The sequence below is a fragment of the Rhinatrema bivittatum genome, chromosome 8 (assembly GCF_901001135.1).
Source record: "Rhinatrema bivittatum chromosome 8, aRhiBiv1.1, whole genome shotgun sequence".
NCBI classification, from domain to species: Eukaryota; Metazoa; Chordata; class Amphibia; order Gymnophiona; family Rhinatrematidae; genus Rhinatrema; species Rhinatrema bivittatum.
This window is the reverse complement of record NC_042622.1, coordinates 133,685,057-133,704,654: the sequence shown is the minus strand read 5'-3', so window position 1 is coordinate 133,704,654 and position 19,598 is coordinate 133,685,057. Positions and strand designations below refer to the sequence as shown.

At 42.9% G+C, this 19,598-nt stretch overlaps 1 protein-coding gene across 13 annotated transcripts in view; it reads left to right on the top strand.

Moving 5' to 3' along the window:
• LOC115097412 (dual specificity testis-specific protein kinase 1-like) overlaps positions 1-16,968 on the top strand; it is a 175,179-nt gene extending 158,211 nt beyond the window's left edge. For all 13 annotated transcript variants that reach the window (XM_029613205.1, XM_029613207.1, XM_029613206.1 and 10 more), the window contains 4 exons: positions 6,869-7,042; positions 9,771-9,854; positions 10,246-10,332; positions 15,363-16,968. In XM_029613205.1, the coding sequence (XP_029469065.1) occupies positions 6,869-7,042; positions 9,771-9,854; positions 10,246-10,332; positions 15,363-15,467 (450 nt within the window). In that variant the 3' untranslated portion in view covers positions 15,468-16,968. The remainder of the gene's footprint in view (positions 1-6,868; positions 7,043-9,770; positions 9,855-10,245; positions 10,333-15,362) is intronic.
• The last annotated feature ends 2,630 nt before the right edge of the window (positions 16,969-19,598 follow it).

Genomic DNA, 19,598 nt, shown 5'->3' with positions numbered 1-19,598 from the left:
TTTGGTGAGAGAGGTAATGGTGGTGGGGCCGCTTGGCAATAGTGATCATAATATGATCAAATTTGAATTAATGACTGGAAGGGGGACAGTAAGCAAATCCAAGGCTCTCGTGCAAAACTTTCAAAAGGAAAACTTTGATAAAATGAGAAAAATAGAAAAAAAACTGAAAGGAGCAGCTATAAAGGTAAAATGTGTGCAAGAGGCGTGGTCATTGTTAAAAAATTACCATCCTAGAAGCACAGTCCAGATGTATTCCACACATTAAGAAAGGTGGAAAGAAGGCAAAACGATTACTGGCATGGTTAAAAGGTGAGGTGAAAGAAGCTATTTTAGCCAAAGGAACTTCATTCAAAAATTTGGAAGAAGGATCCAACAGAAGAAAATAGGATAATGCATAAGCGTTGGCAATTTAAATGTAAGACATTTATAAGACAGAATAAGAAAGAATTTGAAAAGAAGTTGTCCGTAGAGGCAAAAACATACAGTACTAATGTTTTAAAATATATCCGAAGCAGAAAGCCTGTGAGGGAGTCAGTTGGACCGTTAGATGATCGAGGGGTTAAAGGGGCACTTAGAGAAGATAAGGCCATTGTGGAAAGATTAAATGATTTCTTTGCTTCAGTGTTTACTGAAGAGGATGTTGGGGAGGTACCCATACCAAAGAAGGTTTTCATGGGTAATGATTCAGATGGACTGAACCAAATCACGGTGAACCTAGAAGATGTGTTAGGCCTGATTGACAAACTGAAGAGTAGTAAATCACCTGGACTGGATGGTATACACCCCAGAGTTCTGAAGGAACACAAAAATGAAATGTCAGACCTATTAGTAAAAATGTGTAACCTATCATTAAAATCATCCATTGTACCTGAAGACTGGAGGGTGGCTAATGTAACCCCAATATTTAAAAAGGGCTCCAGGGGTGATCCGGGAAACTACAGACCAGTTAGCCTGACTTCAGTGCCAGGAAAAATAGTGGAAAGTGTTCTAAATATCAAAATCACAGAACATATAGAAAGACATGGTTTAATGGAATAAAGTCAGCATGGCTTTACCCAAGGCAAGTCTTGCCTCACAATCTGCTTCACTTTTTTGAAGGAGTTAATAAACATGTAGATAAAGGTGAACCGGTAGATGTAGTGTATTTGGATTTTCAGAAGGCGCTTGACAAAGTTCCTCATGAGAGGCTTCTAGGAAAAGTAAAAAAGTCATGGGATAGGTGGCGATGTCCTTTTGTGAATTACAAACTGGCTAAAAGACAGGAAACAGAGAGTAGGATTAAATGGACAATTTTCTCAGTGGAAGGGAATGGGCAGTGGAGTGCTTCAGGGATCTGTATTGGGACCCGTACTTTTCAATATATTTATAAATGATCTGGAAAGAAATATGACGAGTGAGGTAATCAAATTTGCAGATGATACAAAATTTTTCAGAGTAGTTAAATCACAAGCAGATTGTGATAAATTTCAGGAAGACCTTGTGAGACTGGAAAATTGGGCATCGAAATGGCAGATGAAATTGAATGGTGGATAAGTGCAAGGTGATGCATATAGGGAAAAATAACCCATGCTATAGTTACACAATGTTAGGTTCCATATTAGGAGTTACCACCCAAGAAAGAGATCTAGGCATCATAGTGGATAACACATTGAAATCATCGGTTCAGTGTGCTGCAGCAGTCAAAAAAGCAAAGGGAATGGTGAATAAAATGGAAACTGTTATAATGCCTCTGTATCGCTCCATGGTGAGACCGCACCTTGAATACTGTGTACAGTTCTGGTCGCCGCATCTCAAAAAAGATAGTTGTGATGAAGAAGGTACAGAGAATGGCGACCAAAATGATAAAGGGAATGGAACAGCTCCCCTATGAGGAAAGACTAAAGAGGTTAGGACTTTTCAGCTTGGAGAAGAGACAGTGTTTAAAATCATGAGAGATCTAGAATGGGTAAATGTGAATCAGTTATTTACTCTTTCGGATAATAGAAAGACTAGGGGGCACTCCATGAAGTTAGCATGTGGCACACTTAAAACTAATTGGAGAAAGTTCTTCTTCACTCAACGCACAATTAAACTCTGGAATTTGTTGCCAGAGGATGTGGTTAGTGCAGTTAGTGTAGCTGTGTTTAAAAAAAAGATTGGATAAGTTCTTGGAGGAGAAGTCCATTACCTGCTATTAAGTAAGTTGACTTAGAAAATAGCCACTGCTATTACTAGCAACAGTAACATGGAACAGACTTAGTTTTGGGGTACTTGCCAAGTTCTTATGGCCTGGATTGGCCACTATTGGAAACTTGATGGACCCTTGGTCTGACCCAGTATGGCATGTTCTTATGTTCTTATTGCTAATGACCAGACTCAATGTTCTCATTATCAAAAGAAGAGAAAGTGGCACCAGGAGCGGATTGGCCTATTGTGGGATCGGACATCCCCCAGTGGGCCAGTCGCTCTGGTCACGTGGTCTGCCAAGCGTGGCCGCGACAGAGCCGCACTCGGCAGACTACAGGGTATCTCCTGGGCTGGCCAAGGCGGAAAATCCCCAGGCCGATCTTTACCTGGAATCTGCCCCTGAGTGGCACTATGAAATTCGGAATTGTAGAATAGTGCACTGCATATATCCTGCACATATGTAGTTATAGCACTGTGAAGCACTATGATCATTGAACTTGCCAGAGAATTATCCAGCACGGATGACATCATTCCTGGAAGGATGGAAGTAAGTTTGTTATTCTAACTGATAAGAAGAGGCCTGTGGCCTATAGTAAGAGCAAGCTAAAGTACACATGTTAAAACATATATCGATTGGTTATTAAAGGTAATGGGTGTGGATTATGCAGATGACTGATAATAGCAGACCCCAGACCCTTTATAAGCTGATGCACATGTTAAGATCTCTGAGCAGATTTTAAACAGACTTTGTACACCTTTGCTTGTACTAAATTCTTTCTGTATTTTTCTGCTCCTAGAGGAATTATCCGCCTTCCTCTATATAATTACCTGTATTAATAAACCTCTTTCTTTATTACCGTCTGAAGCTGGTATTCATTCTGTAATTAGATAGAGGAGAAGCCACTCTTTTAACAGAATGTACCAATCAGTCTCTGATTGGTAATTGTAAAGGGAACAAAGAACCTACTTCAAAAATTTTATGTAAACATAACACATTCCAATGTCTCTTGATGCTTTGCTGTACCTGAAAAACTTGTGGAAAGTAAGGGAGAAAACATGTAATCTTATGATTATTTTCCTTGTTGGATGGTAAAAACAACTATGGATGTGATTCGGCCGACCCTTTCGGTTCGGCCTTCGTTATCAGCCCGCCGCTGGAAATTTCGTTTCCCGCGGTTCGGGCCAATTTATTTCGGCTGTTCTGAACCAAAAAAACCCCCAAAACACCCCAACCCTTCAGATTTAATTAATTACAACACCTCCCCAAAACTTACTGAAAGTCCCTGGTAATCCAGCAAGGGGTCTTGGGAGCGATCTCCCGCTCTCAGGCCGTTAGCTGCCAGTAAACAAAATGGCGCCAGTGGCCCTTTGCCCTTACCATGTGACAGGGGCTATCGGTGGCATTGGCCAACCGCTGTCACATGGTAGGAGCAATGGACAGCCGGTGCCATCTTAAAAAATGGCACGGGCCATCCATTGCTCCTACCATGTGACAGGGGCCGACCAATGGCGCCGATAGCCCCTGTCACGTGGTAAGGGCAAAGGGCCATCGGCACCATTTTGATTAGTGGCAGCCGACGGCCTGAGAGGGGGAGATTGCTCCCGGGCCCCCGCTGGACTACCAGGGACTTTCAGTAAGTCTTGGGGGGGGGAGGAGTCGGGAGGGTGGGGGGTTGCAGTTCATTAAATTTGAAGGGTTGGGGTGAGTTTGGGTTTTTTTAATGTGCCCTCCCCCACCAAAAAAATGATAAGAAAAACCACATGAAATTTTGTGGGTTTTCGTATTGTTTCATCGACACCCCCCCCCCCCCCCGAACTGCAACAAAATAGGAAATATCATCTATATTTCCTATTTTGTCGCAAACGAATGCACATCCCTAAAAACAACAAATCATGGTTTACCTAATGGGCCCTCTTGTATGTTTGTTTGGGGGTTTTTTTGGTTTTGTTTTTTTTTACAGTATTCAAAGGATAACCATCTTTTTCAAAATTTCTCATTTCTTTAGCTTTCACTTCGTAATCATATGTCAGAGCACAATTTCTCAAATGAAAAAATTGCCCAATTGGCAAATTTTCACAAAGATGTCGGGGATGACAACTGACAAACCTAAGAAGGGTATTCATATCTGTTGGCTTACGATAGATGGTAAAATTAAAACCAGTTCATGAATGGAGATGAAAATATCCAAGAATGGTAGACCTATAGTACTGAACGAAGAGGAAAACTCAAATTAGATCACACATCCCCAACCATCGCATGAAGGACACAAAATTGTTTTCACTCCCTTCCCATATGATGCTTTAGATAGTTTAAGTAAATGATCTGATTTGATTATTAAAGCAGCTGATAAGGGTGGTGCAGTGGTGGTGATGGATAAACAGAAATATAAAAATGAAGTGCTGTGCCAGTTAATGGATACATCATACTATACCTTACATGCCGATGATCCTACTTTAGAATTGAAAAATATAGTGAATTTAATTGTGGAAGAAGCTTTTGCGAATGGATAACATCTAGAGAGTGACCTTTTTCTTAAAGTTGATTTCCCTAAAATGCCAGTGATGTATGTTCTTCCTAAGATCCATAAAACATTACACAATCCTCCTTGGCATCCAATTATCTCTGCATGAGGATCTCTTTTTGAACCAGTGTCTATCTTTACTGACAATTTTTTTTAGCACTGATGGTCACTGTCTTGACCTCCTATGTTAGAAACTCCACTGATATAATGGAAATTTTACAAGGCTTAACTGATACGTTGTGCCCTTTGACATTCTTTGCTATCGTTACTATCGATGTGTTGTCATTGTACACCAGTATACTGCAGGAAGATGCTCTTAACATCATAAAGGATCGACTCTGAACATATGGGGAAAATAAGATTTCATTAGACTTTATCTGTTCCTTATAATGAAAAACTGTTTATATATGATGTATTCTTAGTGTTATTTTCAAAATGCCATCATATCAAGAAGAATAATGCCGTTGCCATGTAGTCTTATTACAATTAGAGAGACCTCATATGCAGTGGCGGGCTTTAACTGAGATAGCCCCGCTGAACCACTCTGTTAGATGTGCGGTCATTTAGTATCTGAGAGACCGTCTCTATATTATAATCATTGGTCTCTCTAAAGGTTATTTTGTAACAACAGACTATGTCAGTTTGAAGGCAGTAAAATTTTACACTTATCGTAGCGAAGTTTGCAGCAGGGATATCACGCTGGCGTTGGCCCGACATGGCTCGTGTTTCTGTGAACCTTCTTCAGGGGCCGCGCTATGCCAATTGATTCCCGGGACTGCCAACAGGTTCTGCTACTAGGCTGCAGCTATTTTCGGGGGCGGGACCGGGGGCGTGGCGCCAGCCCGGGGGCGTGGTCGAGGCCTCAGGACCAGCCCTCGGGTTGGATGACTGCGCGCCAGCAGTCTGCTTCTAGCAGGCGTAAATCGAGGGACAAAGGTAAGAAGGGGGTGGGTTAGGGAGGGGAAGGGAGGGGAGGGCGAAAGAAAGTTCCCTCCGAGGCCGCTCCGATTTCGGAGCGGCCTCAGAGGGAACGGAGGCAGGCTGCGCGGTTCGGCGCGCGCAGGCTGCCCAAAATCGGCAGCCTTGCGCATGCCGATCCAGGATTTTATAAGATACGCACGGCTATGCGCGTATCTTATAAAATCCAGCGTACTTTTGTTTGCGCCTGCTGCGCGAACAAAAGTACGCGATCGCGCTCTTTTTTTAAATCTACCCCTTAGTATTTAAAGTAAAAGTTAGACTTTTGTTAAATAAAATGAAATAATAGATTTATGGAGTTTTTAGTAAATTAGAGGTTTGCGGTACATGATTTGAACCCATGGTGTAGACTTTACTGATACTGCCTGAGGTCCATTGTGGATGGGAGACAGTGGATTAAACTTGATACACCAGTTTTTCTGCTACCACGTTCCTCATTTAATTTTTCTGGATAGTGTCTTTTGAAGTACTTTTTTCATTTTTTGTTTTCCTTCATTTTTGCATTTTGGGTTTCATTTTTTGAGAGGTGTGGCTCTATTTTTGATGTTTATATCTTTTGGTATGTTTATTTACTATTCCTTTGATATGTTCTGGATTGTTTTAGAAAATTCTATAAATAAAATGTTTTTAAAAGTGTTAGTTTAAAATTAATCCTAGCTGCCTACAGTATGTGTTGTGACCTGGATTTGTTAGTACCAAGACAGGTATCCCTGTTTGGACCTGTCTTGAGACTTTACCTGCTTGTTTTGTTTTTTGTTTGTTTGTTTGTTTTTTGACCCAGCAGTTTTCTCCTGCTCCTTTGGGCTTTCAGTTTTTAATCAGAACCAAGGCTGAGATTTGGTGCCATGAGCTTTTACTTGCAACTACCTGGGGATTTTTTTCACTTTTATATCTCTTCCTGGTTTACATAGTGCCATCATTGTAGTGATTGTCCTTGGCCGGATCTATGAACCTGAGCTTTTGGAACCCTGCAGTCATGGGCCCTGAATCAAACTACTATGACTTCGTTCTCTGCAGGGGCTGTGCATGCTATCTCCACAGCATCCCCAGCCCCAGTCTATCTGGGAGCGGAAGACTGGAGCTGGAACTTGAACCCAGGTCCCTTCATACAGTACTGCCACAGAGACACTAGACTGGCACAGGGCATTGCATTTTGGCTACTGCGGAAGCCTTAACATATGACTCACCTGGTCTTGTTTCAGAACTGCCTCATTCGAATGACACAGCGAGGGCGAGAGGCCTTGGTGACAGATTTTGGCCTAGCCAGGGAAGTGGTGGAGATGCCAGCAAAGAACTCTGATAGAAAGCTGTCCCTTGTGGGCTCAGCCTTCTGGATGGCTCCAGAAATGCTGCGAGGGGAACCATATGACAGAAAGGTATTCTTATTTCAACTTTTTGGGTTACAACTTTACATTTCATTGCCAATAACAAAGGTAATTAATGATGAACAACCATCTTGGCCTGTGACATGTCATGTGCCATAAGGCTGTAAGAGGATAATTTTAAAACAGCTGCCCGTGTGCACATATACACATGCACATGGAAATCTATTCCTGTATTTTAAAATATAAGAACATAAGATTTGCCATACTGTGTCAGACAAAAGGTCCATCAAGCCCAGTTTCCAACAGTGGCCAATTCAGGTCACGAGTACCTGGCAGGATCCCAAAAGCTCAATAGATTCCATGCTGCATATCCCATGAATAAGCAGTGGATTTCCCTAAGCCCACCTTAATAATGGTTTATGGACTTTTTTTTTTTCCAGGAACTTGTATAAATCTTTTTTAAACCCAGCTACACTAACAGCTGTCACCACATCCACTGGCAACAAATTCCAGAGTTTAATTATATGTTGAATAAAAAAATATTTTCTCCAATTTGTCTTAAATGTATCACCAAGTAACTTCATTGACTGTCCCCTAGTCTTTGTACTTTTTGAAAGAGTAAACAGATTTGCATTTATCCGTTCCACTCCACTTATTATTTTATAGATCTCTATCATATCTCCATTCAGCCATCTCTTCTCCAAACTGAAAAGCCCTAATCTCTTTAGCCTTTCCTCACAGGGGAATCGTTCCATCCCCTTTATCATTTTGGTCATCCTTCTCCTTACCTTTTCTATTTCTACTATATCTTTTTTGAGATGTGATGACCAGAACTGCACACAATACTCAAGGTGCTGTCACACCATGGATCAATACAGAGGCCTTATGATATTCTAGGTTTTATTCTACTTTTCTTTCCTAATAATTCCTAGCATAAGAGATTCGCGGGTTATAACATACACACAAATGTACCCAGCAACCTGCGCACATATTGAAAAAATACGTGAATACATCTTGTACTTATCTGGATAAGTTCCGAATTATCTGGCTAAGTGGTGATTTTGCTGCTACATAACCAGATAAATGGTGCTACTTATCTGGATAAGTAGTTCTATTTGAGACGTATCCATCCACCTTACCTAGATGATAAGCAGTACTTTTCAGACTTCTCCGGATAAGTGGGGCACAGCTACTATACCAGCGTATTTTTACATCTAACTTAAAAAATATGGGCTGGATTTTAAAACCTGCGCGCGTGGGGTATATTTGTGCGCGCTACCCGGTGCGCACAAATGTACGCCCGATTTTATAATATGCGCATGCAGTCACGTGCATGTTATAAAATCCGGGGTCGGCGCGTGCAAGGCGGTGCACACTAGTGCACCTTGCGCGCGCCGATCCCTAGGGGAGCCCCGATGGCTTTCCCCGTTCCCTCCACCCCCCCTCCCTTCCCCTATCTAACCCACCCCCAGCCCTACCTAAATTCTCCTCCTACCTTTATTTTGTTATTTACGCCTGCCTCTGGCAGGCGTAACTTGCGAGTGCCGGCCGGCTGCCAGCACAAGATCCCCCGGCAAGGCCGCTGTGCCGGAGGCCTCGTTCTCGCCCCCCGCCCTGCCCCTTTCATAAAGCCCCGGGACATACGCACGTCCCGGGGCTTGCGCGCGTCGCCAGGCCTATGCAAAATAGGCTCGGTGCGTGCAGGAACGGTTACGCACGTAAATCCTGAGGATTTACGCGCCTAACCCTTTTAAAATCTGCCCCTATATGCATGGAGATTTTACCCACTCAATATACACACATCTATCCCCCCCCCCCAATAAGTTAGGTTTTACATATGTAAATCAGGAGATATTTCTAACATGCGCATTGCAATGAAGTTACCAATGTAATCAATTAGTCTACCACTCTGTCTGCAGGTCATTGAAACCCTCTTGGCTCTTCAGCCTCAGCTCCCCCATTTCACCCAGACACCGCCCCCATCTAGTCAGTAATTCAGTTTTAAGATTTTTACGATCAATTACTCCAGATCAAAAGCAGGTGTAAATATACACGAGTAAGCTGACAAATCTACACGAGTAAATCTCTTATAAATTAACAGTTTGCACATATTACAATAATTTATTAATCCAACATTATTCTGCTGTCACTTTCCCCCTTTTTTTTTTTTTCTCCTTTTGTAAACATGTTATTTTAATTTTAGTTTAAAACTTTATTTCCCCCACCTTTCCCTTTACTCTCTAGTTATTATGTTTCAATATGTTTTAATTGTATTATGTTAAACTTGTTCGATGTAAAGCGCCGTTACAGGCACCAGTTTTATGTTACGCTGTGAACCGATGTGATATCACTGATGAATGTCGGTATATAAAACCTTTTAAATAAATAAATAAATAAAAATAAATGTAAATGTTGGTCCTGCCTGGGAATGCTCCTGGACCGCCCATTTTTTACACGTGAAAATGTACTTGCACACCCTTATCTGCGCATGTATACTGTATGTTTCTAAAATAGCATAGATACAAATATATGCCATTTACACGCATATAGGCTGATTTTACTTGTGCAGCTTTTGAAAATTCACCTTTAAGTGTACCAAAGGAATCTGATGACATCAGAGAATACAAAGCCACATGTGACATGCTGCAGTCATCAGGACTTGAGATTAATCCTTTTTTTTTTTCCCTTTCTCTCCCTGGCCTAGAGTTTGGTGACTTCCTCAGCCTTTCTTTCCTACCTCTGGAGTTGTTACTCTCTCACTTTTATTTTTTTTCTGCAGGTTGACGTGTTTTCCTTTGGAATAGTTCTGTGTGAAATACTAGGCCGAATCACTGCAGACCCTGAAGTTCTGCCCAGGACTCAGGTAACAGCCAACAGTCCAGGAGAAGAAAAGTAGGGCTTGATTTGCTAAAGATGTTGTCACATCCTGTGCTTTAAAGCAAAATGCTTTTATAAATTGGACCCTATGTGCGTCCTCCCATCTCTGTGCTAACTGGCGGTCCCAGCTTATATCTGATGTCTCTAAACAGCACAGAGAATGACAGCTCCCTTTGTCTTACTATAGTTGCATTGTTTTTCTTGGTTTTCCTGGTTCCATATGTAATAATGATGTTTAAAATTGTTATTTGAGAAGTGGGGAATAGTTGTGATGTGTTGCAGAGAAAAGATCCTGTTACATAATGCAACCTGATTAATCTTTGCCATTTCTGGTTGCCAACCTCACTTAAAGTAATTGTGCATTTTTTTCCCACTAGGATTATGGCCTAGATGTGACTGCTTTCCATGAAATTATTGGAGAGTGTCCAAAGAGGGTTTTGGATTTAGCTGCCAGCTGCTGCCGGGTAAGGTTTACTTTGATCTCTCTCTCTCTCTCATTCTTTGCACACTTGCTGAAACCTTTCCAAAGCCTTATTAAAATTAGCATGGTTAAGTGCATTGCTTTGGTTGGCATTTCTTTAAGCAAAGCTGAAACATGGTAATTAAAACTATAATAGAAGAAAATGTTTTTACAAGTAATCTCTAGGAAGAGAGCTGTTGCTGTTGCTTTGTTGATTTTTGCAGTGCTGCTGCTGCTCCTACTGGCACTGTAGGAAGACAAAAGAAAGCATTTCTTCACATAATAGAAACATAGAAACATGTTTTATCTGTTCCATGTAAAGCGCCATGCATGGCGTATATTTGCGTTACACTGTGAACCGATGTGATATCCTGGATGAATGTCGGTATATAAAAAATTTTAAATAAATAAATAAATAAATGACTGCAGTCTATCTAGTCTGCCCATCCACACCTATTACTCATTTCTATAATCCCTACCACTCCTTCAGATATCCTCTGTACTTATCCCATGCTTTCTTGAATTTAGATACTGTCCTTGTCTCCAGCATCTCTGCTGGGAGGTTGTACTATGCAACCATCGACCTTTCTGTAAAGAAATATTTCCTTAGATTACTCTTTCACCGTCATCCCATGACCCCTTGTTCTAGAATCTTTTTCTGTTGAAAGAGACCTGCCTCTTGTGCATTGATACTTCTGAGGTGTTGAAATGTGTCCCTCTCCTATCACACCTTTCCTCTAGGATAGATGTGCCCAAACCTGTCCTGGAGGACCCCCCAGCCAATCAGGTTTTCAGGACAGGTTTGGGAACCACTGCTCTATAGTATACATGTTTAGATCTTAAATCTGTCCCCATATGCTTTACAATGAAGATCACTTGAGCATATTTGTAACCATCCAACCAATTCCATCCTGCTTATATCCTTTGAAGGTGTGGTCTCCAGAACTGCACACGGTATTCCAAATGAGGTAACACCAGGGACTTCTTTTGTTTTGGCTGACCATTCCTCTCCCAATGCACCCAAGCATCTATCTGACCTTTGCCATTACCTTATCCACCTGTTTGGCCAACTTGTGATTATCAAATATGATTACCCCCAGATCTCTCTCTTATGTGTATAAAAGAATTTCACCTCTTATATTGGGATTTTTGTAACCCAAATGCATGATTCTGTATTTTTAGCATTAAATCTTAGCTGCCAGACCCTAAACCATGCCTTGAGCTTTGCTAGATCCTTTCTCATGTGTTCCACACCTTCTTGGGTGTCGACTCTGTTGCAGATTTTGGTATCATGCACAAAAAAAAAGACAAACTTTTCTTGCCAGTCTTTTTCATGCAATTTCAATCTTTATTAACATAACAGCAAATAATATCAACAGTAAGTGCCTACCTTTGCAGTACTCTTATAACACAACTTCTGAGAGAGGGCCAGGAGCTCCCCATGGTGGCCTCCTGATCCCAGGTGAACTCTGCCTCTTAACCTGCCCAGCAGGCTCCTGCCCATAGAGCTCTCTCCCTCTATGTCAATGGTTCCCAAACTTGTCCTGGGGGGTCCCCACAATGAATATGCATGAGAGAAAATTTGCATGTTATGGAGGCAGTGCATGCAAATTTTCTCTCATGCATATTCTTTGTGGATATCTTGAAAACCTGACTGGCTGGGAGGTCCCTAGAACAGGGTTGGGAACCACTGCTCTATGGGATTTAAGGTGGACCAGGCTTTCTAGCCTGGTCCCACACAGGTTGCATAGGTGAAACAGGTCACTCTATCACAAGGGGTTAAAACTGAAAAGCAGCCTCAAAAAGGTGGGTTTTTAACTGGATTTAAATAAGGCAAGAGAGGAAGAATGATGCACCATGTCAGGAAGTGTATTCCAAGCATACAGAGCAGCCAGATGGGGAAAGCATGGTGTCATGAATTGGCTATAGAGGAGGATGTAGCTAAGAGTGATTTACCAGATGAGTGAAGTACCAAGAGGAGGGGTGTAGGGAGAGATAAGAGAGGAGAGGTAGTAAGGAGTTACAGAATGAAGGCTTTTGTAGGTAAGTAATAGAGCTTGAACTGTATGCAGAAACGGATAGGAAGCCAATGCAGTGATTTGAGAAGAGGGGATTTATGGGTGGAGCAATTTTGGCGAAAGATAAGTCGCACAGCTGAATTTTGGATAGATTTAAGTGGAAAATGATGGTTCACTGGGAGACCTGTGAGGAGCAGTTTGCAGTCAAAAATCTAAACATGGGGTGATGAGAGAATGGATAAAAGTTCTGATAGTATCTTCAGAAAAGAAGGGACAGATTTCAGAGATGTTACAGAGAAAGAAATGACACATTTTAGCAGAGTTTTGGATATATGTAGAGACAAAGAGAAGAGTCAAAGATGATCCCAAGGTTGCGGGCTGAGGGGACAGGGAGGATTACAGTGTACACAGAGATAGAGAAAGGAGGAAAAGGGGAAGTGGGTTTGGGGGGAAGATAAGGAGATTTCTCTTGGCAATGTTGAGTTTATAGTGGCAGTGGGACATCAGGCAGCAATGTCAAACAAGCAGGCTGAGATTTGGGACTGGATTCCTGATGAAATTTCTGGTGTAAAGAGGTAAATCTGGGAATCAGTATAAATATGGTATTGAAAGACATGAGACATCAGAGCACCAAAGGAATTAGTATTCAGAGAGAAAAAATGAAGGCCTAGGTCAGAAATCTGAGGCAGAGGAGGAGCCACCACAGTAAAAGTGCAATGAGAGAGGAAAGAAGAGAACCAAGACAGGACAGAGTCCCAAAATCCAAGTGAGGACAGAGTATCAAGGAGTAGGTGGTGATCAACAGTGTCAAAGGCAGCAGATTGGTCAAGGAGGATAAGGACTGAGTAAAAGCCTTTTGGGTTTTTGCAAAATTCTCCAGTGATGGCTAGGGCTATTTCTGTGGAATGTAGAGGGCGAAAACCAGACTTTAGTGGATAAAAAATGGCATGAGATGAAAATGTCAAGACGGTGGAGGTTTAAGTAGTTTGGAAGCAAAAGGGAGAAAAGAGATGGGACGATAGTTAGCAGGGCAAGTAGGACCAGAATAGGGGTCAGAATGGGGGAGGGGAGTGGGGGCCTTGGACCCCCTCCCCAAAACAATTTGGCCAACTCTTTTTCTCCATCTCGCTTCCACTTCCAAATTGCCGCAGGAGAGGGACCTTCTAAATAAAAATGCATTGGTGGCAGTGGGACGACGCTTGCCTCAAATGATGCTTGCTTCATTTCCCCTCTCCAACCCATCTGCCTGCCCGGCCCAGATCCCTTCACTCAGAGTTGATGAAGTTAAACAAGAGGAGAAGACAGCAGCTCTGCAGGTGCTCGGGTGCTTCCTTCTTTTCCTTTTCTCCTGCCGGGTCCAAGCGTCAAAGTGTGTCGCTGGGGGCCGGCCGGGGAGGAGGAGAAGGTGCCGAGGCTCTGCGAAGTTCCTGTCTCCTCCTCCTCCTCCTCCTCCTGTGATGAGTGAGGGGATCCAGGGAGGCACAGAGGGAGCAACTCAGCAATGCCAGGAGGTGGAGGGAGTGAACTGGGGATGGGAGGGTTGGAATGAACTGGGGATGGGAGTCAGAGGGAGAGACAGAGTAAACCGTGGCTTGAGGATAAGGAGGGGAATGAATCAATCACCAGAGGGGGAGGGACAGAGAACTGGGAATGGGGCAAAGGAGGGAGAGAGTAAACTGGATTGTGTGAGAGAGAGAGACAAAGTGAACTGGGGATTGCAGTGGGGAGAGTGAGAGAAGGGATGGAGGCAGGAATGTGAACCAGGATGAGTGAAGGGAACAGGTCAGGGAGAAGAAGTGAAAAAGGGAGAGTGAGATCAAAGAGGCTTTGGAAGGGAGGATAAAAGAAAAAGGGGATGGAGGTGTGATGGGGCGGGGGCTGTGGCTTCCTTCCTTCTCCACCCATCCCAATTTCCCCTTCTCCTTGTTCTCCACACCCACCCTCTTCCCTCCTCCTCTTCCATTCCCATCCCATTCCTGACCCCTCTTTTATCCACTCCCTCCCAGTCCCTTTCCTTATCCTCCCTGAATTCCCCGTCCTTTCCTCCCTTTCCCTCTGTCCTTCTCCATCCCTTATTTATATACATCTCCTGCCTAAGCTACCTTTTTCACTTCCCTCCTCTGCGATCTCCTCTCCTTCCTTCCTCCCCAGATCCAATGTATGTAAGATGGAGATGGAGGCAGAATTGGGGGCCATTTGCATGCCCCCCAACCAAAAAGCTGCTCTGCTACCCCCAGGTTCCAGTGAGGGTTTTTCGAGGAATGCTTTGATCCCAGCACGTTTGAAGGCAGCAGGAACAGTAGCAGTGGAGAGTGGATAGACTGAGGATGTGACGGGTGGAAGAGATGACTGCAGGGGAAACGGAGCTGAGGAGCTGGGTGGGAATGGGCTCAGAGGAACAAGTAGTGAATATAGAGGAGATTTCTGCGATTTCAGAAAAGGAGGGGAGAGGGTGGTGGGAGCTCGGGGGGGGGGGGGGGAAAGAGAGTAAAGAAGTGGGGGCAAGGAGGGGGAGGGGACCTTGTTCAAAAGCTTGAGACTGATTTTTGTGAACCTTGTCATGGACGGAGTCCGTCATAGTCTGTGAAGGAGGGTGAAAGGTGAAGGAAGTTTGAGGAGGGAATTGAGAGTGGCAAAGAGATGGCGAGGGTTGGAAGCAAGAGAGTTTGTCAGATGGACACGGGCAGTCCTGCATGGTAAGTGCAGTAGCAGACTGGAAGGAGATCAGCATGAATTTAAAATGTATGAACTTGGCCTGGGCGCAGGATTTTTACCCACCCAGTAGTTACAGCTCCCTGTGGAGTCTTCTAAATATTAATGGCTTCTGCAGTTAAATATGAATTTTTACAATCTTTTTCTAGCATGGACACTAATCCACTGGGAACTGGACTGAGACAGCTGTGTGTTAAGCACAAAATCCCCTTCCTGTCTGTAATTTGATTTCTCCATTGTTCAGTCACTAAAAGGAGCAGAACAATACACTTCATTGTTACTAAAATGAGCCTTTGCTTTCCAGTTGGAGGCGTTTAAGAGGCCATCTTTCACCGAGCTGCTGGACGAGCTGGAGGATTTGGCGGAAACTCTTGAACCCCCCCCGAAAGACCATCAGAGCTCGGGATAAAACCTCCCAGAGGCTTCTCTGCAGGGTCAGGATCGGAATCCAGCTATAAATGACATGTCCACAAAACAATCAAAGCCCGTGGCAGCGCAGCTGGTATTTATTGAACTATTTCATTTACCTACAATAATTTCTTGTACAGAAAATGACTTTCAAAGAAAAAAGAATTTGTAAGGACATTTTTTTTCTTAGCAAAGCCTTTTAATAGAACGAACCTGGACTGTTAAGGAGAACATTTAGGGGAAGTAAAACTTTTTCAAGGACCAAGGCAACCATGCTGATTGCGACAACAAAAATCTTGGCCCATACTGGAGGCTGTTACCTAGAGACTGCTCTAGTGAAGAATTGAACATTTACATTACGGATGGAAACAGCTGCGTCCAACGCACTCCCTCCAGAGCAGGGTGCCTGCCATTTTCTCCTTGCTGCTTCTGGTTATAGAGGCATTGCCCAGATTTTAAGGAGCCTCTTATCACTCCCTCCCAGCAGAACTAATGGAACCAAACATAAATTGGAAGTATCATTAGGAGTGAGTCTCTTTTTGATGGCTGAATATTTGTACAGAGATGCATTCCTAAAAGCTAGGGCACTTGCACATCTGTATCAACCTGGCACAATCTATATGTGGAACATTGACACTTTTTAAAAAAAAGTTACACTATAAATAAACTACGAGGACCTTTGAATGGTAAACGGGAGATCAGATGCTGTAATCCTTTGATATTTCGGGTCAGACCCTTTGGTCTGCAGCATTTAGAGTGTGAGCCCATGACTTGTAGAGTCTGCTTTTCTGTGGCCTCCTTGTAGATAATATCAGGAACAAATTGTTAGAATGCACAGAGGTCCCAAATGTGCTTCAGTTAGAACATTTGCTCATTTTTATTTTTCATTTTACTATGGTTTTTAACTAATTTGTCCCTCAGAATTGCTCATCCTGTCCAATGCATTTCAGCTGGGAATGAATGTATATTCCTCTTTCACTCAGCAAAATTCCCTTGATGATAAAGCACAAGAAAGTGAGTACTAACCAGGGGAAGACTGAGAAAACTGCAGGCTATTATTAATAGGCAAGAACCTTAAAGAAAAAAGGTTTGTGTCTATCACACAAAAGACAGCTGACAACTACACAAATAAATTACACCAATTTTCAAAGTGGATTTACACACACAAATCCCTTCTGAAAATTATCCCACCAAATCTAATTGCATAAACTTACCCCTGCTATTTAATGTGTGGAAATTTTTTTTGGGGGTGTGAGGGATTTGCACGTATATGTTTGAATCTTTCAAACCTCTCCCCAGTTCTGTCCCCAGGAATGTCTTCATTTAGTATGAGTAAACTTACATATAAACAGGACATATTTTGCATAAGGTTAGCCACACACGGGCCGATACAGTATAGTGCGCTCCAATGGAGAGCACTGTTAGCCAGCATTTGGATGCGTGTTTTGGACGCGCTAGCTTTACCCCTTATTCAGTAAGGGGTAATAGCGCGTCCAAAAATGGCGATATTAAGTCTGAGGTCCCGAAAGTTTAAAAAAGTAAAAAAAAAAAAAATTTGAAATAGGCTCGCGGGTTGAAAACCAGACGCTCAATTTTGGCAGCGTCCGGTTTCCGAACCCGTGGCTGTCAGCGGGCTTGAGAACCGACACTGGCAAAATTGAGCGTCGGCTGTCAAACCCGCTGACAGCCGCTGCTCCTGTCAAAAAAGAGGCGCTAGGGACGCGCTAGTGTCCCTAGCGCCTCTTTTTACCGCCGGGCCTAATTTAAATCATTTTTTTTTAATGAATCGCGCGCACAGGAGAGTGGGCGCTTACCTGTTCTCCCGCGTTTTTTACTGTATCGGCCCGACATTGGGTTGGCAATTTTTACAAAGTCTATTTCTATGGGTAAAGCACTGTTTTAACTGCTGCAAACCATTTGCAAATTATCCTTTTAATGTGGTTTCTTTCTCAAAAATGAGTGGCCAACTTTTAGGGAGACCAGCCCTCCTTTCTGGGGATCCCACCTTATTAAAGGTGGTCTGACCTTTGCAAAGCTTTCTGGGAACTTGCCAGGTTCTTATGGCCTGGATTGGCCACTGTTGGAATCAGGATGCTGGGCTTGATGGACCCTTGGTCTGACCCAGTATGGCATTTTCTTATGTTCTTAACAAAAATGTTGTTCTTGCATATTGCCTTTGTCCAAAGCATTTTACATGTAATAGACCATGATGAATTGACTACAGCCAATATTTTTTCCTTTACCTTTGGGAAAGAGATTTTGTTTGTAGGCATCATTCCCAATCTGTTAAAGTTACTTACTGCCCTGATGGTAATTCACACAGTGTGTATGCCAAGGACTCTTTGAGCTGCTTTATCATTGCTTTTTTTTTTTTTTTTTTTTTTTTAAAGTTAGTAGTTATGAAATCAGATATTTGTAGGGGGGAAACTGTATTTAGGTCAAATGTAATGAAGAAGAGACATGAGATGTATTCTTTGTATTGGTGTTGGAGTGGTATCTTGTTCACAGAGCTTTGATTTGGCTTGAAGATAGGTCTCCCAACCTATCCAGGATTGCCCTGACATCTCCAGGAATTGAAAGTTATCTTCCAGGACACTGCTTCAAGCAACCCTGGAAAAGCTCTTCGGGCATTTTTAAAAAGAATAATGAATCAGATATATTGTGTTACTGCCTCCTTCCTAGTTTCATATAGAGTCCTTGGACACCTTTTGTAGTCTGGAACCAGTCTGTGCAATGACAAGGTTTAAGGCAAAAGCCAGTATGAGTAAATCCCTTCCATTACAGGAAACCCGACTTTTGTAAGGTAGCAAGAACATTTCTTTAATTGGGTTCTTCCAGTAAATGCATTATGGATTATCCGTCACTTTGTGATTTTTGTGCCATTTTCTTTTAGAATTTTTATTTACGAGTAAATTTCAAATGGTCTGCATTAGGACAAAGTCCACAGGTGCTTTTTTACCCACAGATTTTGCACCAATTTTCAAAAGAAAGTTAGCGCATATTGAGGGAGGGCAATTTTCAAACTGCGCAGAAGCCTGTGGTTACTTTTACCTACAGACTTTGTGTCGATTTTCAAATGAAAACTATCCCTCTGAAAATTGAATCAAAAAAGTATGTGCACAGGCCTGCACCTGCTATGGATGCAGGTGCTTTTTCCAGTGAATTTATACATGTAATACAAGTAACTGATAAGCCCTCCCCAGCTCCACCCCCAGAAACACCTCCACTCTCCGGTGCACTACAGCACAAGTCTGCTGGCACTACGTGTGTACGTTTATGCACAGAGGGCAGACAGTTTTCAAAGAACCCATTTCCACGCATAACACACTTTTTTACATTCGGAAATACATTTGAAAATGGCCCTCACTGTGTTATAAAGGTTGTGTTTATGTAACCTTTTTTTGGTCCAGCAGTTTCCTCCTGCTCCTTCTTGGACTTCTGGCTCAGTCAGAACGACCGCTGTTGGACTGAGCCTTCTTTCACAAATAACCAGGTTTTTTTTCCCCTAATTTTTCTCTCTACCTCATCCCTTCCCTCCCTCCCCCCCCCTCCCCCAGCTCAGCCAGTCTTTGAGCAAGCGCCACAAACTGTGATTCCTTCCAGATATGTCTGGCCACCAGATGTCATCATTGCATGACACAACTGAGACTGTCTTCCCCCCAGGGGGACTGTGAGTGCTGCCTCCACAGCAACCTCAGCCAGCTCCGGATGCAGAAAACCTGACCCGGGTCCTCCTGCACTGCCACACCATATTTATGTACCATGTTTGCATTTTGCATGCACTTGTAAAACCTGACACGCACGCACACACACACACACGCGCACACACACACACACATGCACACACACACCCCTAAGTGGAGGCTGATGGCATTGTCCCCTTTGTGAAATATGGATGTGTAGGAAATCACACCAACCACCTCTCCAGCTTCACTTCCAAGAGGAAATTTGGAAAAAAAAAATCCAGAACAGGAAAATCCCTTTTTAAACCTGAGACTTACAGTCTCACTCAGGAATGGAATTAAAGAAGGAATTGCAAGGAACACTCAGCTTCTCACTAGGGAGGTGACTGTTTTAGTGTCTCTGGGAGTCTCAAACATGTGATTTCTCATTTACATATTTATTAGTTCTT